The sequence below is a fragment of the Ambystoma mexicanum genome, chromosome 2p (genome assembly GCF_040938575.1).
Source record: "Ambystoma mexicanum isolate Mex_15411 chromosome 2p, UKY_AmexF1_1, whole genome shotgun sequence".
In the NCBI taxonomy this organism is placed as follows: Eukaryota; Metazoa; Chordata; class Amphibia; order Caudata; family Ambystomatidae; genus Ambystoma; species Ambystoma mexicanum.
The window spans coordinates 348616369-348642565 of record NC_090923.1 but is presented as its reverse complement, the minus strand read 5'-3'; the positions used below and the strand labels follow the sequence as shown (position 1 = coordinate 348642565).

General features: G+C 45.5%; 1 protein-coding gene across 7 annotated transcripts in view; it reads right to left on the bottom strand.

The window, feature by feature from the left end:
• SLMAP (sarcolemma associated protein) overlaps positions 1-26197 on the bottom strand; it is a 1535859-nt gene that overhangs the window by 1427341 nt on the left and 82321 nt on the right. For all 7 annotated transcript variants that reach the window (XM_069643684.1, XM_069643683.1, XM_069643687.1 and 4 more), the window contains exon 2: positions 7526-7673. In XM_069643684.1, the coding sequence (XP_069499785.1) occupies positions 7526-7673 (148 nt within the window). The remainder of the gene's footprint in view (positions 1-7525; positions 7674-26197) is intronic.

Below are 26197 nucleotides of genomic sequence, written 5' to 3'. Positions count from 1 at the left end.
GAAGAAAGGGGACAGAACGTAGGAGTAAGGTCATTACCCTCAAAGGAGAGGTCAACTACTGTGCACTGCACGTCTTTACTAAATTATGTTGCCCTATTCCAGTCAGTGTGCTGCATTCTATTCCTACACCCATTGCCCTTGATGCAATGTCAATGTGGTGCATGGCTGATTCCCTTAGGTCCTGGGCTATAAGCCTTGCCTCCGGCAAGCCAGATTTCAATTGACTCCAGATTGTATACCCACGGAGGCCTTTCCATAACACAGGTGAGTAACAAATTACTTACCCACCGGTAATGTACATTCAATTGGATGTTCTGCCATGTATTCCTCATCGCCCCACCCATCCTGCCCCTCAGAAGAATTTGCGTCCATTACATCTTCCTCTTGTTTACCGTCTGGTCTTTTTGACCTCGGAAATGTCTATGCTCTTGAGTAGAGGAAAATCGATTAACGGGCGCAGTGCCTGTTTTATAGCTACAATCGCAAGGTCAAAAAGACCAGACGGTAAACGAGAGGAAGATGTAATAGACGTAAATTCTTCTGAGGGGCAAGATGGGTGGGGCGATGAGGAATCCATGAGAGAACATCCAATCAAACAAACATTACCAGGGGTAAGTAATTTGTTCTTCAAATGGATTGTGTCCTCCCACGCATTCCTCATCTTTCATACACTCCCAAAGCAGTATGATGTAGGCAGTGGGAAATATGAATTTGTCATTAACGCCGAGTAAAACAATCTTCCAAAATGTTGCAATAATATTTTGTAAATGCATGCAAAGAGGACCAAAGTAGCAGCAGCACAGATGTCCTGTACTGGTACTTCACTCTCCAAGGCCAATGAAGTAGCCACATCCCTAGTTCAGAGCGCTTGTAAGCCAGTAGCAATGTCTTTACCCGCTTAATTGTAGCATGGCAATATAGTTGAGTGGTTCAAGGTTTGCTCAATTACAGCCAGCCCCAATCTATGACCTGTGGCACCTAAAAAGGCGAAGGCCTCATCGACAATTTCATATAATGGCACAGAAATACCATTTCAAGGATAACCCTTCAAAAACACTGAGACCTACAGGAAGTTGGGAGAGATCTCCAAACCGGGGGCATCGGATATAGATGGCCCTTTCCTCTTGGGTTATCATTTACCCTAGAAGGCCGGCAGCAAAGAATAACGACCAGGGAGGGAGGTCTGACCCTGCTACAAATGGAAGATGACTCTGCAAGCGCATCATTAGCAGGCGCTGAATCTAATATTGCATTAAAAAAAAACACAAAATCCAAAGCCGGGGACCGGCAGCTTAGCACACAGCCAAAAAAGAAACACGTACCAGCAAAAAGAGGTCTGGCGTTTACCACGGAGAAGCCTGATCCCTAAACCATCTTCTTAATGGCACAGGGCTGGACTAATTTGTGCGTCTCTTCCGGATGGAAAATTATGGATTTTGACAAGCAGCAAGATGGAGCATGACATTCTATTCTACCTTTGGAACCTATCTGTTCTTAGTAGCAGATGGAGGAGCTAGGAATTCCCGCACCTTTTCCTGGGTTTCAAGGTGGATCGCAGTCGGGTGAGTTAGTCCCGCAAATGCTAAGGAACCGAGATTCACACCTGGGAACTCTTGGGAAAGGATGGGGAGGCGGGGGGGAAGAGGGGGGGGGCAGGTGATGGGGGGTGGGTGAGGTGAAGTTCATACCCGATGGTAGTTATGTTGAGGGGCTAACCTGGGGTGGGCAGGGGGGGGGGGGAATAAGTCGAGGGGGGAATCTGCAGTGTAAACGTATACTATTTTCTAACGCACAATTTCTGCAATGTATCAACGTTTTGCCATCTGTCATATTATACACACAATTAAAATTAGCTTTTTTAACAAAGAATGTAAGGGGCTTAATACCCCACAAAAACACAGCAAGGTGGAGTCTTTCGAGACGGCACCAACTGGACTTGGTGGCGCTCCAAGGAACTCATAAATGCAAAGCAGACAGAAGCAAACACAGCATACATTGTTGACCCTACAATAATACAAGCATGTGCTATGAGCAAAACTGCAGGTGTTGATCGCAGTTCAAGAGGGATGTGGCTCTCTGATAGTTTGCACCAAAACAAATGGGAAGGGCAGATCTGCTTTTGCAATCCTAAAGATATCCTCCATTATTCTAATTGTAGCGTCAAAATATGCCCCAAACTCAGGTCAAAATGGATTTTTGAAACCTGTGATACTTACTGGCGCAATTCATGGAAGCAGACTTATTGATATTGGGGGACTTGAATTTCACATGGGGCCCGGCATGGCACAGAAGCAAGATGACACTGGGCGGCACCCTCCCCCTCGAGCGGGTTACAACGCATGTTTGCAGATCTTTAGCAGATATTTGGCTCACCCTGAAGGAGGTGGAGACAGGTTATTCCTTTTAGTCATATGTACATAGGTCATTCGCCCGTATTGATTATGTCTGGTCCTCCACTCCACTATTGGGAATAATTACACAAATCACCACATATCCAATCACCCTCTCGGACCATGCGCCAAGCATGTTGACATTAGATATTAAAACTAACTTGCTTTGGTCCTGGAAATTCCTCTTACCTTGACTCCAAGGTAAGGTCGTCGGAGAAGAAATCACCACACACATACACATTATTGAATATTTAGATTTAAATCTAAGGGTGGGTGAGAGGGCCTTTCTCAATATTACTTGGGACGCTTTTAAAAGCTACTGTAAGAGGAACCTTAAAGCCGCAGAAGCAAAAAGAAACAAACAGCTCATAGTCCTCGAAATGGAGTTAGGGGTCGGAATTGTCCCATGTTATGGGAAAAATGGAAACCGGAACAGGCCCTAGAAAAAAAAAAAAAAAAGAACGGATTTCGAGCAGCATCCAGTAGACTGAATCTTCATTTAACTAAGAACGCAGAAAAAGCTCTCTTATCACTCAAACAGAGGTATTATATAAAAGCAAATAAAATAGATCACCTCCAGGCATCCAAGTTTCAACAAATGGCCGCTTCCAGGATTATACAACAAATCACGTAGCCTTCAGGGGATGCTACCTCTGAAAACACTGGCATTCTCGGACAATTCCATACATTCTACTCTTCTACAAATGTGACATGCAGGATCCCCAAACGCAAATAATATATTTAGAGTCAATTGAATTGAACTCCCTAGACTTACATCTGTGGATGCTCATATTTTAGAAAATCCTATCATAAAAGATGAGGTTATACAGGAACTCCCACCACATAAATCACCCGACCTGGGAGGTTTTCTGGCCAGATTTTACAAAACATATGGAAACATTTTAGCTCCCGTCTTAACTAAGCTGTTGAACTATTTTGCTCATGGGACAAATTTCACCCAGAATGAAAGAAGCGAAAATAATCTTGTTCCCCAAACTGGGAAAAGTCACAACCACCTATGGGTCCTATCATCCCATCCCACTCATTAACCTAGATGAAAAATGTTTCATCAAGGTGTTAGCTAACCGGATTGTAGATCTCTTAGCATCACTAATACACACAGACAAAACTGTTTATCAAATCAAGGCAAACACATGATAATATACGTAGAGTTTGCCACATCTTGGAGAAAAAACACAGATACCCACAGCTCTGGTTTATATAGATGGCGGAAAAGGCTTTTGACTGTTTAGAATGTTTTTTTTTAAAGCTAGAGTAAATGGGATTCAAACCGATCAAGCAGTGGACAGTCTCAGACTAAACGAGGTGTTACAGCTACCAAAACCATATCACACCGCCAATATTCATCTAAGTGATATTATGCATACAGTCGAAAACACCTCGGAAACGCAGTGAAAAAGCATGGCTTAACAACTTTCCCCTCTCCTCTTACGCCCCTATTCCTTACCTCCTAATTTTACGAATTTTGAGAATGAACGGAAGCGGGGTGTGAGAAACAGATGTTTGCGGGAGTGACCGTAAAATCATTTATTCAATGCAAGCAGGAGCTGAGGCTACTTTGAAAATCTAGGTTTAGATATTTTCAGGTGAGACATTAGATTGGGGCTCAACCCGATTAAAGCGGCGGCAACCAAGAAATTCAAATCATTTGAGCAATTTGTTATATCCAATCCTGGGAACAACGCCCTTATCTCTAACCTACACAGAATACTTGGGGATGGGAAACTAAATATGAAGATCAGCTATAAACATTATTTCCAGGCTATATTGGGGGAAAGAGGTCAATGATCAGGACTGGGAGACATATTGAGCAATTGCCAAGCTCATTCGAGTTCAAGTAAGAGAATTTTGACTCAAACTCATGGTGCAATGTCATTAGACTCCAGCATGCCTTGCTCAAATAAAACCCACTATATCGAATAAATGCTGGAAGGAACGTGACCATGTTGGGAACTGGGAACATATATTGCTGGGCTGTCCGAAGTTCACCTTATACTGGGGAGAGGTGAATTCATGTGTGTGAAATCTTTCCTATTCATACACCTCTCTTTACGTTCCCGTTTGTTAGTTATGTTGGGCGAAGACTTTAGATGACGGCCAAAAGCTGTTCAGAAAGCTTTTGTGATATTGCAATTAGCAGCCCTTCTTGCAATTGCTCAGAATAGGAAATGAAGAGATCCACCTCAAACTTCAGAATGGTTTTCTAAAGTATGGAACTTAGTATCTTTAGAGTGGATGACATTCGTTACAAAGGGATATCCCACAGTTCACTGAACATAGTCTTTTTAAAAAGTTCAGAACAAACATCCCGCATTGTCCTCAATGACTGCGCCTGCCATCGTTTGAAATGTCAAACCAGAGTTACGCAAAAAAGTTTTGATAATAGCATTGCTTTAAAGTGCGACATGCAGCTGGAGGTTGGGTGAGGGGGGTGGGGTTGGATAACTGTTGGGGTCATAATGGGGGGGGGTTACAGTTTGTGATGTCATTTTAAATGCCCAAAAAATGAATAAAAATAAAATAAAAAAATAAACAGATGAGGTCGGATGACTGTAAATGAAGAAGGGCGTGGATGGGGAACCATGCTGGACTCACTTTGTCTTATCGGAAGGGGGATATGTGATCTCTAGGCTCTATGGAAAGATACTGGACTCACTCAGCACACCAGAGCTCAGGGTTAGGACAAAGTGGGAGGAGGACATCGGGTGACCCTTCAGAGATGGGGAGTGGGCCCAAAGCATTGATAAACACACAAAGGTGTCAAGGAATGCTATATTTAAGCAGATACAACTACACGTCAAACGCAGGGTGTACAAGACCCACATGCCATTTCACGGTTGTCGGGAGCGTGTGAACAGAGGGGCCCTAGATGCGCATGCGACACAGCAGGCATGCTACACATGTGTTCTTATCATGCCCGGTGATCAGGAACATTTTGCACGATATTGCGAGTAGGCTGTTAAAGGGAGGGAATCGCCATGCACGAGTGGCCGCCTGAGGCGTGCTTGCAAGGAATGTTCCTGTGGCAGCGTACAGAGGCCAAGATGAAGGACCTCATCGGCGTCTTGGCCAAGCAACATGGAGCGGTGTACAATGGACAAAGGGAGGTCAGTGATGATGTTGCAAAATGGAATGCACTAGTCCATGCAATGTTTGCACCCTCAGACGACATGCCTCCCCGAGACACGCATGATAGCAGTGGGGGGGGGGGGGGCGAACTGGGAAATGAACAAGGCAGGGACAGGGCTGGGCAGGGAATGGGGCAGGACAAGAAAAGCATGCAAAGTTTTCTTGTATTTTGTTAAGAAATTGGGGACCAAGTACCAGGCACTGCTGTGTACAACTGGGCTCAACATAGGCTGCGGCAGACTGAGTTCGACGCCAGAAATATGCAACCAGAAGACTGGCAACGATCTGCGTAAATACACCAACTATACACTGGGTGATTATACAATCCATAAGAGCACACAGATCATGATGAGTGTTTTAATACTTTTATTTGCTGTGCAAAGCCTATTGTTTGGTTGTTGAAATGCAAATAAAGAGTCAAAAAGGGGGGGGGCACAAAGAGGTTAGTGTCCGGGGAGTGGAGGGTGACTTACCACTCTCTAGGGGGTTTCCTGTCTCCTAAGGGGGGTGGAGGGGGAGTCACTTTCCAGAGGGAACCCGCTTACCCTGTCCCCTTGGAAGTGATGGAGTGGGCTCAACACCCTAGTTCTAAAGGGGGTGGCTCCCTATTGTGGAGAAGCGACCATCTCCCTGGATTTGTCACCGCTCTTAACTGCTCTCCACCCTGACAAAGTCATAGCAGGGGACATCTGTACAATTCCACATGCAGTTTAGATTTTGTTCTTTCTTTTCACTGCAGCCCAACATGGAGGCAAGACATTTACACATGCTGTCCTCCATTATCTCCCAGTTTGTTTTTAATGGGTGCATGTGGGAGAATGTAAATAGGGGTGTACGTAAATACGGGTGTACTGTGGAAATGGGCGGAGCCACTACGTTGGACCATAGAGTATGTCATACTGATGAATACCAATACTGCCCTAGATTTTGTGTATATAAAAGAAAAAGAAAATATGTTTGGGGCAGTGAGGTCACCTCACGCAGTGCAACAAATCCAGTCCTGACTGCATGGTGAAAAGCACTGGAGGTGGCCAAGACTGCATGCCCCTGGATTATGCCAATTGAAAGAGTCCATTTTTTTTACGTGCTGCAGGAAAAAATGCTCCAGTCTCCGACAGACAATGTACCAAATAAATATATTGAGGAATTCGGACCGTTTGTATGTTTTTATTTGATTAACAGATGTCAGTATCAATGTGAAATGACTTGCAAAAATACATTTACAAATGGTGGCGGCATTCCAAAAAAGGGAGTCTGTACAATCGCACAAAGATGAGACTAAGTTTGAGGGTGCAAAACAAACGGGACATACACCAGGGACACAAATAGAAAAAATGTATATAGGAAAAAAACAGGACTATCGAGAAACGATTGGGTTTCCCAGTAACTTAAGTGGCAGATGGGCATAACAACGAAACAAACAAGAACATCTACCTCAGAATAATTAGCTTAGTTATCAAGCTAATAAAATTTGACTCCATCAATCCCTATATACACTCTACTCAGGCCCCCATTTTGGTCAGGGTCCCCAACAGATCTCAGTCTGGATTTTAAATGAGCTCATGGCTTAGCCTCAAAGTAGCTGGAAAATAAGAGCACCCACTAAAAACAATCTGGTCTCGTCAGTCTGAAAAGATTCTCATTGTAGTGGTCTTGGAAACAGGATTTAAATATAGGGGTGCCCTAGGTGCATCAATGACCTTTTAGCTTATTAAATCGCTATTTCCTTACCGCAAGGCTTTGAAATCTTATCTATTCTGGTAGGATGTGTTCGCCTTTTTCATATTTTCCATTCCGCCTGCTTTCTATTCTTTTGCACCCAGATGCAATTTAGTCTGCAAGGTTTTTGCACGTTATGAATTTGATGTTCACAGAGTTAGAAGAGATGGACACGTAAATGCAGATTAGTCAAACATGTGAATTTGTCCCATTAAACAAACATGGCACAGTTGCGAATTTCTCATAAAACAGGTCCATCTGATTACCTTTTCGTGTGTTCTCGGTCACATCAACCCCAAATTGAATTATGTCCCCCGAGAGGATCTCACATGGTGGGCTTTCTTCCGATCCTCGACTTAACCGTTGACTGTTTATAAAGGTTCCATTACTGCTTTTAGTGTCTTGTAGATAAAACTGCAAAATTAAAGATAGGTTTAGACAATAATCAAAAGCAAATTAAGTAATACATTCGAAGGGATAACATTATTCTCTTTATTCGTGCCATTGTTTCCCTTTTTTATGGCAGAGGACCAGGACCTGCTGTCACTTCAAAGTAGAACAATGAGTTGCATGCCTGACATGCTCATATGGAGGCCAAGAAAACAATATATACACAACTTCACTTTCCTCCACCATGCAAGACTAACGTATTAGTATTAATACGAATTTGCCAATAAATACCAAAAAGACCGACAGTGAAAGAGAAGAGAACATATTCCATCAATGGCATTACACATTTTAAGATTGCATATATCACAACTCAAGAGTTTACAAATCCTGAATCTGTGCACTTTAAAAAAAAAACACTTGAAAATGATGACAAAACCCTCCAGGTCACTTCCACAGCACCCCTTGCTCATAGCAGGGGACAGTCAAACGACTCACTTAGCGGCCCCAAGTTAGGTTGCCCACGACGTTTCCATAGGGTAGCAAATGAAAGACTACAACTTCAATAATCCTGCTTGGTCACTCGAAGATAACCCGAACCTGATGAGTAACCCAAAGTCACAGGGATTACAAGATGGGGGGAGCAGAGAGGGCCATCAAATAAGGGGTTTCCAAGACACAGCGAAGATGGCACTATGGAACCAACACCCGTGTCATGAGAGGTGGAAAAACTACACTGGCAGCTCTCGCCCTCTCCAGAAGATTCAAACATTCAGTCTGTCGTGCTGAAAGCAGGAATGGACCAAAACACTGAAACCAATAGCCAACACAGTCACAGGTGGAGGAAATATGGCCAGGGGAACCCATAAGGTTAAGTTGTAAGCTAGGACTTACAATGTGTGCAGAAAGAGGAATGTAACCATAACCAAACTCACCTACAAACGAGTCCCCACCGAATTTTCGCAAACTAACTGATATGATCTCTGCACCCTGCACTGTCTTCCAGAGGAACCTCAAACTACGTGCAAGGCTCCCAAGGCTTTATGACCCCTTAACCAAAACAGCCCACAGCAAGGCCATTACTAGCCCCCAAAGACCCTCCCAGCACCCTCTTCAACTAAACAGACTATCGCAAACCTATCCACACCCAGAAAGACGCGCATAAACCCTCATTATCACTTTTAAAACCAGTACAACCTGAGACCAAGAGAGCATTGATAAACGCCCGCTCCATGGTAGCCCACGCTACAGACATTGCTGACCTACTCTACAATGAAGACTTGGACTTTTTGGACCAAACTCCTTTGTCACCGAAGCTAGTAGCTAGGTCAAGGTCACTTATTTCTTTTAAGATATCCCTTCTTTCAGTCAACAGTGCGAGGAAAGTAATAGCTTGTCTAGGCCAGTTCTCTGCTTCCATGCAGAGCTCAGAATCCTCTCCTAGTACTGTATTGCAGGGGGAGGGGGCACAGGGTCAAGGAAGTTCCTACATTGGACACCTACAGTTATATCTTGGAATATAAAATAATGACATTGCTCCCTGCCAAAGTTAAAAACCCCTGCCCAAGTTTGATGAGCCGAATTAACCGGCGGGACGGATTTGGGTTGATCACTCGCTTATGAAGTCAAGATTGGAGTGGCAACGTGACAAAAAAGGCATGTGAGAGATAAGGGTCAGACAATAGTTTGTGCAATGATTTTGTTGACAAGACCCCCGATAACTTCCCTCCACTCATGTCTTTCTTTGGGGAATAAGCAAATCTTAGAAGTCGGGTTTCGGATCAGCAGCCATGTCAACGTCCAAGTGATCACTCACCACTCCCCATTCGTCTCACTCATGCTCTGCTCCAATATATATATCAATATATCACAACACAAGTCCAATCAAACAACATTTTTCACAGGTTTAGATGCAAGTTTCCGAGCGTTAGGAACCAACAAATGAGGAATCACCCGGATTCTCAGATATCTGTTCACTTCTGGCAAGCCTCATTTGACAAGCACACTGAAGAAATAATTTTTGAAGTAAAAACAGGATGGAAGCCACTGATTCGAAGGACAAGCAGTTTTACATACTGCGGGCTCGGACACCCTGAAGGACAAACTAATACAGCCTCACCGGACCTCCGTGCAGGATTTGGAGCGAGGCCAGACCGAATCAGCTGCTCCATCTAAAGACACAGCGCGCTCCTTACTGGTGGGTGTTCTTAAGCACAGCCTCCTGCTGCTTGGATGAAAAGTGAAGAGACACTATACTTCCAGTCTCTGTGGTTCGTATTCAGCACAATGTAGCAGTATTTGCCAGTAGGTCGGCAATCAACCAAACAGACAGCATAGGAATATCAATGTTTGAAAAAGAACTTTACGTTCTTAGTGGAATTGAGAACTTTACCTGCTTGTTGGAATTACAACCTGGAACTTTGTTTTGTACCTTTGAAAGGGATTGAGACCTGCGGAAGGAAGTCATTCCCTCAGGTAAAGATCCCACCTAACAATTGGAAATGTAGTCCGCTGTCCAGAAGAAGGGAACCATTCTTCTGTGCCAAGAAGATAGACTACTTATTTAGTTTAGTTATAAGCGCGGGGGACAGAAGTAGGCTTTTTACACAAGATGGTGTAGTAGCGATTTATACGGACATCTAGACCGAAGCCTTAGTGTTTTAGTTGAGGTAAGAAAAGCCCTCTTGGAGTTATGGAAAGATAAGTTCCCTTTATTTTAATCTTAAATAAAAGTCTGTAGCAATCCCTATTCCACCTGTCTGTCAGTCTTCTCTATTGCACCTTTAAAACATAAATCACTCCCGACTTAATTAAATAACGGATTCCAGGTGTACAACCTACCCTGATCACTGTTTCTCTTGCTTGCGAGTCAGTTTTGAAGCGCATTCATTTCCGTTTCATGCATGTTCTCTTCAGCAGTGAAGGACGCCTCAGCCAGCTGATCTTTGGGCACATCAGTGCTCATGATGCTGGCTTCAAGCCTTACAATTTCCTTCCATGACCCGCATTTATGCGAGAAATGCTTACTTTGCCATAAAGCGCACAACAAAGTGTGCCATAACCTTTATAGTAACCTTCGCGTAACCCTACAACTTCCTGAACCAGAAATTAGGGCTGTGCAGTGGTTGCTCTCTGATGCCACACTTTAAACTGCCTGGCTTGCAACAAGAACTACAGGTGTGCAGACAAGGACCCAGCCTTGGAGCCAGGTTTCCACAAAATGTCACTAATCTTGGGAAATATTGTCTTTCTTGCCAACCATTGAAATACACGGCTCCAATGTAGGAATAATCACACTTTATCTAGCTGATGAGTCATGTAATTGACAGGTGGTCTAGACAGCAGCAATTGTAATGACTGGGTTATCTTTACAAGAGTTCCCACCCCTTACTCCTAGATAGCGACTTGTGAGAAAGGTAAGTTATATCCACCCAAGTTCAAAATAAAGAGAGTTTATAGTTAACCTATGTGCCTGGGGGTTATTGGATTTTTATAACCATTTTGTTCAGGTAAGGAAACAGATTAGGAATTAGACCGTCTGGTTGCAGTTTTGAAAAAAAAATACAAAAAAAATAAAAACAAGGAAAATATGCCCTCATTTCTTCTTCTGAATTTTTTTATCCAGCACTCAATGCTGTCAGTTTATTTCATATGTGCGCGTGTGCGCGTGTTTGTTAGGGGGAGGGGTTCTGGTTTCAAAGTGTAAGATTTAGCCAGCAGACAAAATCTCTCATCACCAATATTTTTGGCATAATATTGCATTTTATACTGGTGATTTATTCGTGAAACAGGCTGAGTGAAAATAACCCAGATAGCAGCTATGCTAACAGTAGCCAGCGATCCTGACTCAGTGTTCCGCTTGTGATGTAACAACGCCTGTAATGAAGAAACGTATTACCAAAAGTTTCAAAGTTAGTTATTTGTTTCCAGAATAACCTCAGTTACTGACAAAGCCTTTGTCATTTTGCCCTCGGTTTAAATGCATTCTGAATGAATAAACCTTTGACTGCCAAAATAGCACTGTGCCGATATCTCATTCTTGGTGTGTGTCCACGAGCCGGCATTAGAAATTGATCATTTCCCACAAAATGGCACCCCCAGATGCGACCTCGTCTCGGATAGGATCCAGTGGAAAGTGCCACGGTCAGGGAACAAGCAGTAGACGGCAAAGGACATGGTGCACAAGGTGGTCAGGGATTTCGCCCGCCAGCCTATTTCCTCGACATGCTGATCCTCGATGAGGTCCCTGCTTGTTAGAGGGAAGCAGGCACAGACAACAGAATTGGGCGAGACCATTCTGGGTGCATGATGCAATGTTGAGCATGATATGATGTATTATGGATGACTCATGAAATGAGCGTGTAATGTTATATTTTCTATGGGAGCATTGTCTTAAATGAGCCATAGAGAAAACCATGGTACTTCCATGCACTAAAATGCTGTTTTGTGGGCTGAAATGTTTCAAGACTCGTTCCAGTGCTCTGGAGCAGCATGTTCAGACTCCCCCTGAAGGTACGCCAGGGAGGGAATGGATTATAAAAAGGGCTTGGGGTGGTGTTCTTGCAAGAATGGCATAAATACACCACCACCACCAAATCCGAGTTACAGTTTGCTGTGCATGGATCTTTTGACCTGGAGACGATAGGATGCCCAAGAGAAGCATTAGCCGCTAAAGGCGATCAGGCAATTAGACCCTTGCAATAGGAAACAGACAATGAGAAGTTTATGGTAAATGAAATGATAGTTTATTTATATCGCCCTAGTAAACAAGTATTTCAGAACACGACAAAGGAAAAAGGAGGGGAACAGGGGAGAAAAAAAAAAACATACATCTCACTAGGCCCAGTGACATTGAGAACGTGTAAGTACATGGGGAAGGGAAAGGGGGGAAAAAAATGAATGGAAGGGGTAGAAATTGGAAAGTGCGGAACAGAGGAGAGAACAGAATAAATAATAAGTAAATAAAGGCGATAAACAGTGGTAGTGCAGCTGACAAGTGGCAAAGTGCTAGGTTAGTCAGATAGGGTGTAACTGATAAGTGCAGAAGAAGAGTGGGTGGGGGGCTGTATGTATACACATACAGGTCTCAGTGCAAGGGGTGGCCCGGAGGCAGTGCAGGAGGGTGGCAGAGTGAGCAGGTAACCTGGGCCCGAAGGACAGAGGGTGACCAGGTGCACAGTGCAGGAGAGGGAAAGTAAATCAGCAGGGGAGAAGAGGGGCAAAGGCAGAAGTGAAGAGGAAGGTCTTGAGGTGCTTCCCGGACCATAGATGGTAGAAGTTTCAAGGCAGCAGGGAGTCTGTTCCGAGGGGAGGCCCCAGTCGAGGACAGAGATGTACCCCCCCAGCTTGTTTCTTTGAAAAACGACTGACCCTGTGGGAGTTATAAGTAGAGGAGCTAAGGGCTCGAGAGGGGAGGTATTTACGGAGGGATATTTGAATGCATGTTGGACCCAAGTACCAGAAAGCCTCGTGGACAGTGCAGAGAATTTTAAATTGAATCCTTGCATCCACTGGGAACCAATGAAGGGATTTCAGAGCTGGAGAGATACAATCCCAGTGCTTGAGGCCAAGGACAAGTCTTGCAGTCCTGTTCTGGATTAGTTGTAGAGGGTGGAGAGTGGAGGCAGTTGGATTTAGAAAGAGGCTATTACAGTAGTCCAACCTAGAGAGAACCAGAGTTTAGGAGAAAGTGAGCTTCTAAGGGAAGGAGAGGAAAAGCAGAGTACCTCTAATGAGGGGCAGTAAGAAGTTAAACTTTTTAGAGATGTCAGAGATGTGTGCGGAGAAGGAAAATGTGGAGTCAAAGATGACCCTGAGGTTCTTAGCCTCGCAGGTAGGGGCAGGAGGAGGCCAAGCGAGGCCGGCCAAAGAGTGAGGGGAAAGGATGGTGAAGGTGTACCAATGAGGACGATCTCAGTCTTGTTGGCATTTAAACAAAGATTTGCTGGCAGCACACCAATTTCGAATGGCGATTAGGCAATCAAAGATGAGGGAAGGAGAGGAGGCAGCTGAAGGAAGCCTGAAAATGAGTTGAGTGTCATCAGCATAGCATTAGAAAATTTGAGCAGAAAATGGAAATTCATTAGGCGAAAGATGCCTGATTAGCTGTTGACAAAAATAGCTGCGACGCACCAATTAACCTCTTTAATGCCAAGGACGAGCTATCTGGTCCTTGGGATTACCTCCCTGTTGCCAAGTACGAGATAGCTCGTCCTTTCAGGCACTCTGTAAGGCAAAGCAGGGATCACACAAAACTGTAATCCAACCACCGGGCTATGTGAGGGGGAGGTCCCCCTTCACTGCCCAGGGGTTGGATTACCTTCAATTTCACGTTGGAGCGTGTGACGCACGCTGACATGAAATTGAAAGTAAATTCACTGAGGCAGCCATTTTCGGCTGCAGCGGTGAAGAGAGAAGGTAAGAGCCCCTCTCCCTCTGCCTCGATCTCTGGCTATATTTCAAGCCGGAGATCGAGGCATGTATCGTTGGAAAGGGGAGATCCTCCCCTTTCCAATGATAACTTGTGTGACAGCATTGCTGCCCACGGATCGGGCGCAGAGCTCAATCAACGGGCAGCAATGCGCACTAGAGCACCAGGGATCTGTTTTGGGAGCGGGGGGGAAGGGGGGCTGCTTACTAGGTAAGCGGCCCCCTATCCCCAAAGCATGGTGCCACGGCTGTGGAGACCCCTGGGGACAGATCATCTGTCCCCAGGGGTGAAGAAAAAAAAAAAAAAAAAAAACAAGTTACCTGGTAACATTCTTTCGATGGGATGTTCCTCCAATGCAATGTATTCCTTATCTTGATAGATCATCTCCAGCTTGCTGGCCTCGGAATTTTTTTTTTCAGTAGAGGGCGCTGCGCGTCCATGTCCCTCGAGCCGATGTCCCTCAACAGCCTCCGTATCGGCGCCAACGTCATGCGTATAAATAGACTAGCGCAGCGTCCGTTGCTCAGTTCCGTTTTGACATTAAGTTGTTTTACATGAATTGGTTAGTGACCCACAAGGAGCGTAAGCTGTAACCACAAGGTAAGTTTTACTGAGGGGATGGACGGGAGGGGCGATAAGGAATACGTCGGAGGAACATCCCATCGAAAGAATGTTACCAGGTAAGAAGTAACTTGTTCTTTGAAGGGATTGTGTCCTCCGACGTATTCCTCATCTTGATAGACTCCCATAGCAGCGGTGTGTAACTGGAGGTGGGAGTAAAAATTGCCATGTTTCCCTTCAAGAGTGAACAGAGTGCAACACAGCTTTGCCAAATCTAGTCTCTTGGCTAGAGGAGGAATCCAGGTTGTAAAATCTTGTGAAGGTATGTGCAGACGACCATGTGGCAGCCGCACATATGTCTCGAATCGGTACCCCTCTTTGGAGGGCCGAAGAGGCTGCGATACCCCTGGTTGAATGAGCCCTAAGATTTTGAGGAGGCTCTTTCCCTGCCACTTTGTAACATTCCAGAATGGCTAAAATAATCCATCTGGAAATGGTCTGTTTTGTTATCGGTAATCCCGATTTGTGCCCCGAGTAACCTACGAACTGTTGGTCTGCTTGCCTAATCAAAGCAAGTCTGCTGATGTAAAAGCTCAAAGCCCGCCTTGTGTCCAGGTTATGCAGCCTTTCTTCTTCTTTCCCCGGATGGGGAGGCGGATAGAATGAAGGCAAGGTAATCTTCTGAGTGATGTGGAATTCAGAAACCACCTTCGGGAGAAATGTAGGCTTCACTTGTAGGACAACTTTATCTTTATGAAAAATTGTATGAGGGGGTTTACAAGATAGAGCCTGTAATTCGCTCCCCCTCCTAGCAGATGTCAATGCCACTAATAAGACAGTTTTAAGGGTGAGAAACCTTAGTGAACAAGAGTAGAGTAGTTCAAAAGGAGTACCCATTAGGAAATTTAAGACTAAATTTAAGTCCCATAAGGGAACTTGGAATGGTCTTGGAGGATAGACATTGGTTAATCCCTTCAGAAATTGTATTACTTAGGGTAACTTGAAATACGATGGTTCCTTTGCAGTGCGCTTGAAGATCGATAGCGCTGCAAGATAGCCCTGGATAGTGCCAACCAGAAGGCCCGAATTCGCCAAATAGAGTAGAAAAGATAACACCGTTGGTGTACCACATGAAAAGGGGTCGATATTCTTTTCTCTACACCCGCTGCAAAATTTGTTCCAATAGCATAAAGTCTTTGTTGCTGGCCTTCTTGCCGAAAGCAACACCTCCATGACGTCATCTGGGAGGTCCCAATCCTTGTATCTCAACCTTTCAGATACCAAGTGTGAAGGTTGAGGGTTCTGATGTCTGGATGGAGAACCTGACCTCCCTTCTGCGAGAGAAGATTCTCCTTGAGTGGAAGACGAATTGTAGGGCAGATGAACATGTCCAGAAGGTCCGGGTACCACGTTCTCCTGGTCCAGTCCGGGGCAATTAGGTTCATGACTTTCCAGAACCTTCTCAACCTCCTGATCATTTGAGGAAGTGGAAACTCCCAGTCCACTCCGAACACGTCCCCTAGAGCTCCTCTCGGGGAAATTCCCTTGAACAAAACTGATCGCACTTCCTGTTGATGCTGGTGGCGAACAGATCCACTTGAGGGGTTCCCCAAAGGGTGAAGATCTGTTGAAGGACTTCCTGAGCTAGTTGCCACTCGTGGGAGACTGTACTCTGCCTGCACAGAGCGTCCGCCGTCAAGTTTTTCTCTCCGGCTAAGTGAACTGCTGATAGAGAGATTCCTTCTTGGATTGCCCAAAACCAGAGCTACATTGCCTCTCTGCACAGAGGCAGTGATCCTACGGCTCCTCTTTTGTTGAGGTAGTGCATGGCCACTGTGTTGTCCGTCATTATCAGGACATTTTTCCCCTGTACAGATGGCAGAAAAGCCTTCAGCGCTAGTCTGATTAATCTCAGCTCTAACAGGTTGATATGTAGTCTGAACTCCGATGGAGACCAACGACCGCTGATGGAGACCAACGATCGCTGATGGTCAAGTCGTTGGTATGGGCGCCCCACCCCGTGAGTGAGGCATCTGTGACTACTGTTATCTCCGGCCATGGTTGCCAAAACAGTTCTCCTTTCAAGATGTTCTCCTGGCAGGCCCACCACTGAAGGTCTCGAGCCACCTTGTCCAGAACCTGAAGGAGATCGGTCATTCTCCCTGAGAATTGCAACCACTGAGTTCTTAGTGCCCACTGGAGAGATCTCATTCTCAGGCGAGCCTCTGGCACAAGGAAGATGCAGGATGCCATGAGGCCTAGCAACCTCAAAAAGTCAAAGGCTGGGAGACGTTGGGCATTTTGAAACTTGGTGACCATCTGTAGAATATCTTGAGCCCTCACCTCTGGTGGCGAGGCTTTTCCCAGGGAAGTTTCCAGGACCGCTCCAATGAACTGGAGTCTCTGTGATGGCATCATCTGTGACTTCTTTAAATTGAGGGAGAAGCTCAGTTTGTGAAGGAAGTGGCAGACAATCTAGCTGGATCTGAGCTTGTTCCGGAGATACAGCTCTGATCAGCCAATCGTCCAGGAAGGGGTAGACGTGAATCCCTTCCCTCCTTAGACTTGCAGCCACTACCGACATTAGCTTGGTGAAGACCCTCGGGGCGGAGGTCAGCCCAAATGGCAGAACTCGAAATTGATAATGAGAGCCGCCAATTGCAAACCTCAGGTATTTCCTGTGTTTGAGATGGATTGGCACATGGAAATAAGCATCCTGAAGGTCCAGAGATCCCAGCCAGTCCTGGAGCTGGAGGGCCCGAAGGACCTGAGAGAGAGTTACACTCTTGAACTTGTCCTTCCTGAGGAACTTGTTCAATTCTCGTAAGTCCAAGATAGGTCTCAGTCCTCCCCCCTTCTTCGGTATTAGGAAGTAAGGGGGAGGGGGGTACCAGCCCTTGTTCCTCTCCGCTACATGTACCGGTTCTATGGCACCTTTCTCCAGCAGGTCTACAATTTCCTGCAAGAGGAGCAGATCTGGAACTTTCCAAGAGCTGTTCCCCGGTGGATGACGGAGGAATGCATAGAAAAGGCAGGCAGTAACCTTGGGCAACTGTCTCCAATGCCCAAGCATCTGACGTAATAGCCTGCCATTCCGTCAGATGTGGAGTTAGCCTGCCCCCTACTGGTGTCTTGTGAGGAGAGTCCTCAGAGTGATTTAGAGGCGGCTAATGCAGGTGCCGAGGGTAAAGAGGTACCTGCTGCTGCTGCGGCTTTTGTATTTTTACCCCGTCCACCTCGGGTGAATCTTTTTTTTGACCTCTGAACAGACTGTCCTCTGCCTTTTCCGAATGCGGAATAAAAGCAAAAGGACTTACCTCTCCAAGAGGTTCCTGATGGGCGATATGGCGTTAGACGGATTGCGGCACCCAGGGATTTTGCTGCTGCTTTGGATGTCTAACTTTTCTAGGCTGTCATCCGCCTTCTTACCAAACAAAGAAGAGCCGTCAAAGGGCATATTTAAAAGTCTGGCTTGTACATCTGGAGCAAACCCAGACTTTCGCAACCATGCAAATCTGTGGATTGTAGTACTTGTCGCCATGGCCCTACTGATGCTGTCGGCAGAATCAATGCCAGTTTGAAGGGATTCGCACATTGCGCCTTTACCATCCTTAATGATGTTTAGAAACGCTTCCCTTTCTTCTCCCTCAGGGAGTCAGTCAGCCGCTGATGAAGCACACTCCCAAAGTGTATGGCTGAACCTTGCAAGCGTACAAGTAGCGTTAATAGATTTCAACGCCATGCTACATGCAGAAAAAACTTTTAGCCATAGAGTTGTATCTTTTGTCATACCTGTCCTGTGGAACAGTATGGTATGCCGATCTACTGCCTGATGCAGTTCCTGCTTGGACAACCAGACTCTCTGGAGTTGGATGTTAAGACAAAAATTCAGGGTCAGTAGTAGATACCCTATATTTGGCTGATAACTTTTTGTTAACCGCCGGGATAAACTCGGGAGTTTCCCAGTTAGCCAATATTTTTCTTTGTAATGCAGCGTGAAATGGAACCACAGGATCCTCCTGTGGGCCTTTAACTAAAATGTCTGTAAGGTCATCCTGTTGGAATGCAGGTGAAGTTGTAGACCAACCCATGAATTCTATAATTCTTGCCATTACAATTCTGTGAGGGGTCTCAGCATGTTCCCCTGGGTCTGGTTTGGCAAATTCCATTTCTGGGGAAGCATCTAACCCACGTGCCTCATGTATGGAGTCTCGAAGGTCTTTCAACCTATTTTCCTCAGAGGTAAATTCCTCTGGTTCTGGTGTTGCAGATCTGTGCAACCCAAAGGGTCTTTCTCGATGCGAATCCTCCCCTTCCTCATAAATTGAGGACAAAGGTCTGAAATGATCAGACCTTGGAAATGTCCGATATCCCATTTCCAGAGCAGAAGGGGCTAAATTTGTCATAATCGGTTGGGAAGACGCAGACGTCAAACGCTTCGAAAACACCGAAAAAGGCGTCGAGAAGATTGAAAGTGGCCTCGAAGAACACGAGAGGATCGGGATCCTACTCTAGGTTGTCGATGACCTCGAAGTCATGTTATGGGTATGACCACTGGCTGTGAGGTAGTGACGGCCGTGGATTTGCTCTTTTTCGACGTCAAAGTCACGTCGATTCGATCGACCTATGCGTCGATGACACAGATTTATGCGTCCAAGGGACCTTCGACGATGGCGTTGATGGCACAGTGCCTTTGCTCGAGGGTTTGTGACTCTTTCGAGTAGTTTCTTTCGCCGGGTGCAACGACTCGCTGCGTTTAGATTTTTCGCGTCTTTCACCCAGGGTATCACCTTCAGCTGTCTTCGAGGGGGTCGAGGCCGCTTTCTCGAAGACGCTAAGCATCCTTTTACGGAATTCCTCACACTCAGCCTGAGAGCTATGTTTTGTGGGGGCGGTGACTCTTTCCGGAGAAACAGAAGAATAAGACGAGGAAGGGGATTTTCGACGTCTCTTACTTGAATGCTTGGATCTCGAAGAGTGGTGGGAACTGGTTCGAGACCTAGACCGAGAATGTTTCCTGTGTCGGCGAGGAGCCTAAGGTCTCTACTCTGCCGAGGAAACTTTCGAAGGAGTTTTAACTGTCTTACCTCTCTCAAGCTTCCCCTTACGCTCCTTCAAGGCTTTCGCTGTCATGGACATGGAGTCCCCGCACTCCGTACATTGGTGCTCCGATCCCAGGTAGCACAAACAGATCCTGCAAGGATCTGTCAACGACATTTTCCTTCCACAGTCTCGACATTTTTTGAAGCCGGACCATGGAGTCGTCGGTTTGGATGAGGAAGCCATCAAGTAAGAGTTGGTATTCGAGGAATAATGAAGAATATATTCTCTGACTAACGAACTGAGCAACGCGATTCCGAGGCCCACGAAGAGCTGAAAAACGTAACTGAGCAACGGACGCTGCGCGAGTCTATTTATACGCATGAGGACGTCGGCGCCGATACGGAGGCTGTCGAGGGACATCGACGCGCAGCGCCCGCTACTGAAATTTTTTTCCCGCCCGAGGCCAGCAAGCTGGAGATGATCTATCAAGATAAGGCATACGTCGGAGGACACAATCCCTTCGAATATATATTTTCGAAGGGAAGTGGTAGGGGTTTGGGGCCCACTAGACCACCACAGATTGTACGTGCCAGTGGTGGTCTCTTCTGGTGTTAGAGATATGTTCGGATTTTTTGATGCCTAAAGCTGCTCCGAGGGCTTTGTTCTGTATGAGTTGAAGTTTGGCTATGTTGGCGTTGGAAGTTCCAAGGAATAGGATATTACAATAGTCTAGGTCAGACAGTATGAGTGCTCTGGCTAGAGTAACACAGTTGTTGGCTGAGAGGAATTTACGGCTGAGGGAGATGAGTTTGGAGGTGTAGGAAGTGGACGAGGTTAATGTGTTTACTTGTTTAGACATGGATAGTGTTGCTTCTAAGTAGACGCCGAGGGTCTTGACTTGTTTAAGAACAGGGATTATGGTTCCATCGATGGTGAATGATTTGAAAGCAGGCTCAAGGGTGTTGATTTTGCTGGAGGAGCCTAGTATGAGGAGCTCGGTTTTGTCGTCGTTGAGACAAAGGCTGTTATTAGCCATCCAGTTTTGGATGAGTGAGTAGATTTGGTTAACCAGGAGGGAGTCTTGTTCACGATTGCCTGAGAGAGGAATGAGGATTTGGGCATCATCGGCGAAGTTAGTATAAATGACACCCATGGCATCCAACGCTGCAAATAATAGCTTAGTGTAGGCATTATACAGAGTGGGGGATAGGCAGGAGCCTTGCGGCACACCTGCAGGGACAGGCACTGGGTCTGCTGATTCTTCGCCGATGGAAAGTCTGGAAGTCCTATCAGCCAAGAATAATTTGATCCAGTTTGTAGTGTCTGAGCTAGGTTGAAATTGTTTACTAGAGTGTTGCAGAGTTTATCGTGGTCAACCAGATCAACGGCCGCTGAGAGGTCCAGGAGCATCAGTAGACAGAGTTTACCTGCTTCTCTAGTGGCATCCATTTGGATCTTCAGATCAAGGAGGGCTGTCTCTGTGCTATGGTTGGGACGGAATCCTGACTGGCGTTCTATTAAATGATGTTGTTCCAAATGGTTCTGAATTTGGCAGTAGGCTATTTTGTCTATTATTTTTAGGAGAAATGAGACCGTTGTAATAGGTCGGTAATAGGTGGGTATTGTTGGGTCCAGGGAAGGTTTTTTTTAGAAGTGGTGTCACCCAAGCTTTTTTGATACTGGTGGGGACTGTGTTTGTGAGGAAAGAGGCATTGATGAATTTGGTGATGATGGGTGTAAGGGTGGGGGCACATAGTTTCACTAGGTGGGAGGGGAAATTGGTCTTCTTTACAGTTGGAAGCTTTGAGTTTCATTATGGTGTCAAATACTTCTTTGTTAGACACTGGTGTGAATTGAAATGGGGGGCCAGTAGTGGCATTTGATGTGGTCATTGATATGGTGGGTGGAGTTTTGTCAGCTAGGAGCGTTTTTTTTACTATCGATTTTATTTTGCAGTAGGAGGATTTTAGATGAGTGTTTTGTATAGTGGTGCACCAGTCTTTGCTAGCGTTAGAAGGTGCTGAGGTTTGACAAGGGTTTTCGAGCTCTCTGAGGATGGTAAACAGTTCTTTGCTGTCTGAGGACGCATTAGTAATGCGGAGGTTGAAGGCATTGGCTTTTTGGGTGATTATTGATGATTTATAAATTTTGTTGGCTTCAGCGAAGGCTAATGCCGATTCTGGGGTATTGTTTTTCTTATGGAGGTGTTCAAGTGATCTTTTTGTGCGTCTTAAGGATACAAGTTCCTCATTAAACCAAAAACAGGAACGTTTGTTCTACGGGTTTTAGTGGTGATGGGAGCAAGTAGGTCAATAGTTTGGGTAAGGCATTGTTGGTATTGTTCTGCTAGATAGGAGGGGTTGTTGGTGCCTAGAACCGTATGGGCAAGAGCAGCACTCAGGGCTGGAGTGAGTTTGTTGGGAGAGAGCTTTTTGATATTTCTAGTTTCGAATGTTTCTGGTTTTTTAGGGGTGATGTGCTCTGTACTGGCATTGTCTATAGTGAAGTTAATTACATAGTGATCTGACCAATTGATTGGGAGGATGGAGTCAATGGGGACTAGAGAGTTAAGAGTGAGAAGCCAGTCTAAGGTTCTTCCTTTTGAGTGGGTGGGTTTATCTATCAGTTGTACGAAGTTCATTTCCGACATGGCTGTATAGAATGTAGATGCTTCTGAGTCCAGGGGGTCATTGTATCCTAGGTTAAAGTCACTGAGGACTATGCATTTAGTTTTAGGCTTGATGAGGGGCGTTACGAGTAGTGGGATGTCCAAGTCGGGGTGTGTATTTTTATTGGGTGATCTGTACACCACTAGTAAGTTAGTAGTGGTTTTGGGGTTGGAAGTATATTTAACTGGTAGGAGTTCATAGCCTTGTATCTGTTCTATAGGACAAATTCTGATTTCCAGAGTGGTTTTGGCTATTATGGCAACTCCACCTCCTTGGGTATTTGTCCTGTCTTTTCTAAGGATGCTGGGTGAAGCCAGGTTTCAGTGACCACCAGCATATCAAGGTGTTGATCCTCGATGAGGTCATGGATATCTATAGCATGGGCACCTAGTGAACGGGCATTGATGAGTGCACTTTTGAGGGTGGAGGTGGGGGCAGGAGGTGCTGTGTTACCTGAAATGGGGGGAAAAAAATCAGTGGTTTTGTTATTGGTTTGGTGTTTGAGTGGTGCGTTGTGGAGGCTTTTTTGTTGGAAGTTAAAGGGCGTGGTGTTTAGTTTGGTCGGTGTATTGTGTGTGGTGGTGAGGTAGCTAGTAGGGACATTTTAGTTCTAGACATGAGTCTATTGAATCTTTCAATACCCAGGATGGGTGTGGTCCCATCATTAATGCGAATAGGTGTGGTGTGTTTGTATATAGACGGGTTGGGACTAAGGCTCGGGATGTCTGAGGTTGCTACCTTCTTGATGGTGGTAGGTGTAATGTGGGATTGAGGAGATGGTATGGGGAAAGGGGTTTGTGGGGAGTAAAGGGGTGGGGCAGGGGATGGGGAAGTGGCGTGGACAGCCTAGTCTAGCTAATCCTTCGCCAACCTTGATGAAATGTCCTCTGGTGCATGGTGTAGCATTAGGGACTATACAAAAAGGGAACATGATAATGGTGAGGAGCGCCAGCATTATATTGGTGGGGGTTGAGTGGGCAGAGATAGAGTTCAATGAACTATTTGGGCACATGGGCTGGGTGCAATAATCCAGCGCAGGCAGGCATTGCACTAATGCAGTCACAACATCAGCATGGGTCACTAGCATGGTGCACAGGCAATGGGCCACCTAAATTCGATTTTAGCAATCAAGGCACAAAAGCATAGGTCACTAGCAGGGTGCACAGGCAATGGGCAACCTAAATTCGGTTTTAGCAAAACAGGGCTACAGGTGATAGATGTGCAGTAGAGAGGCACTGGACATGCTACTTTAGGCGGTTTAGATTCAGTAGCTGAGATGCAGTCTGATGTCAATTTATCTAGTAGTAACAGCAATAGTTCGTCTGGTCAAAAGGCAAACTTAATATTCTAGATGCATTTGTGAATCTGCTATATATGCCAAAGCCTTGGCGCAGAGGGGCACATTGGTGTGCCAATCTGGCCCCGGGGTTCCCAAACCTTACTGCTCCACCCACTGGGGGGCCTGTCACACAATTTTTGTGGGCTTGTCCCACAATTTTTGGGGGCCCTCTCCCACCCAATAAATTCTGGGCTGATGTGCGCAAATCATACCTCTGCAGATTCCCACGGGTGTCCTCCTTTCGGAAATGCATGGGGTTCCCTGTTTTCCTTGGTGGCTTGGACACCCGAAGCCCATATCTGTATGTTGCGCTTGACTGGAGAAAGTGTCAAATTCAGGTGTGGAAACAGACTTCGGGTTACCTGTGTTTTAAGCTTCCCCCTTGGCACCCAGGTAGGTGCACCCAAACATGTGAGGTGCCGTTTTCATCGGGACACCTGTGGGAATGCACCAAGGTATAACATTTGTTGTGTTTGTGTGGTTTTCATAACGTTTTGACCCATTTGCTGGTGCCCTTTGTCACACAACCCTTTAATATCCCAAATGTGACCTACATTTAGTCGCTGCTTTAGGCACCATACACTTTTGTAACCTGCTCAAGTCACCTACCCTTGAAAAGGTCTGTCTGTGCCCTTTCAAAAAATGGATGCTTGCCGTTCCTCACCACATTGGTTTTCCCGATTTACACATGCTAAGTGTGTCTGTTCAGGCCGTGAGCATAAAACTCCTGTGTACCATGGCTCAGTATTTGGCTTGTGGTATTGCTTGTTTTGTAAAACACTACAAAAAATGTGTGCTTTCCTAACTGCAAGAGTCGGGGGAAGGTAGCACAGCATTGCTTTTCTGAAAATTCATAGAAGCCATTGCCGTACCAAGCCAACCATGTCCAACACATACCTTTTTTTCTGTCGTTTTCCCGCTTTTTCCCCAATCTATGGCATTTTCCCCTACCTAGTTGTTGCCTGACCTACGCAAATCACCCCTTCCTAAACTTGGAATTGTCTACTTTTCAGAAATATATGCCTTTCTGTCCTCCAATTCGGCTTTCCTACCCTTTTCTCCCATTCCGTCCATGCATGTCCAATTGGCAAAAATGGCCAAAATAGCCTACCTCTCACAAAACGGTTGATACCCACATCAAAATAAATAAAATTCGTTTCCACTCAACCTGTTTGTGAAAGCCAGGAAATTGGGTAACTCAGCACAGCAAACCATTTCTTCCTAGCTCTTACAAGGAAAAAACCACAGGCTTCTTTGTACATCATTTTATTGGCATTTTTTGAAAAAAAACAAGATATCCGCCCTTTTTGCTTATTTTCTCCCACCCCCCTACAGCAACCTAGGATTCCTGGGTGGCGTTCCGACCGCCTACATGTGGGGAAAAAAAGGAACCAAATTTGGCAGAGATATCTCATGTAACAAAAAAGTTACAAGCCATTGAATGGCCACATACCAAAATCACCAAAAAAGGCCCTGGCACTGGGGGGGGAAAAACCCATGGCAGTTAAAGGGTTAAACTTAAGCTGTAATACTAAATAATTTTTCTTTTTTAAAAGACAAGGCGTGCGCGCATATGCTCATAAAGAGATGAAAACGGATTGGGAAGAGGGAGACCATGAAGATATGAGAATTAAGGGCGTGTATGTAGCCACGGCTTGCCCCTCAGCCCACACACACGAATCGGAAGTGGCCTTGGAGGATGAGACCGAACAGTTGTTAGAAAGTTTGTTAAAAGGCCTCCCCCCACACCCCTATCGGGTACCTGGTAATAAGGCGCTCTCCTCGCCAGCTTGTGCCCACAGGATTACAGCCCAGGACACAAACCACAGAAAGGGTAGTGTTTGCATGGATCAAATAAAGGGGTAGAAGCAATAGAACAAGCCAAAGTATATGTGCCCCAAAAACGAGATTCGCTTATATTCGCAATAGTGCTAGAAATAATTAAGCAAATGTGGCGGTTACATAAAAGGGTGAATTTAGGAGGACGAAGTGTACCCCCTCCCGAGCGATTAGAAGGATATAGAGCAAGCAATCCACAGTGTAAGCATGATTCAGTTTTCTGTCCAAAAGTAAGTTGAAATTCCTATTTTGGATCATAAATTATCCAACAAAGTCCATTGTAACTCAGACGTTTCCTATGAGACAAGTGCCTGGGTTTAATACTGATAACCCTACACATGACATCCCAGAACCCTGAAATAGAATGGTCTTATGTCTTTTACTGAAGATTACCCAGATATTAGGAAACATCCTGAGCAGTGGTATACACAGACTGACTGCGTCATGAACACCTGTCCGCTAACGCTTGATGATATAGATCAACTGTTCTCATGTATACTCCCGGCAGACATACGGCGCCAATGCAGACTGCAAGACAGTTTAAATCCATAAATTGGGATGAGCCAACCTTGGCAGCGAGTGAAACAGGGAACACTGGGGAATTGTCCAAAGAAATAATAGCTCTATCAACACATAATCCAGCAAGTGGTTCCCTGCAAGCAAACTGGGA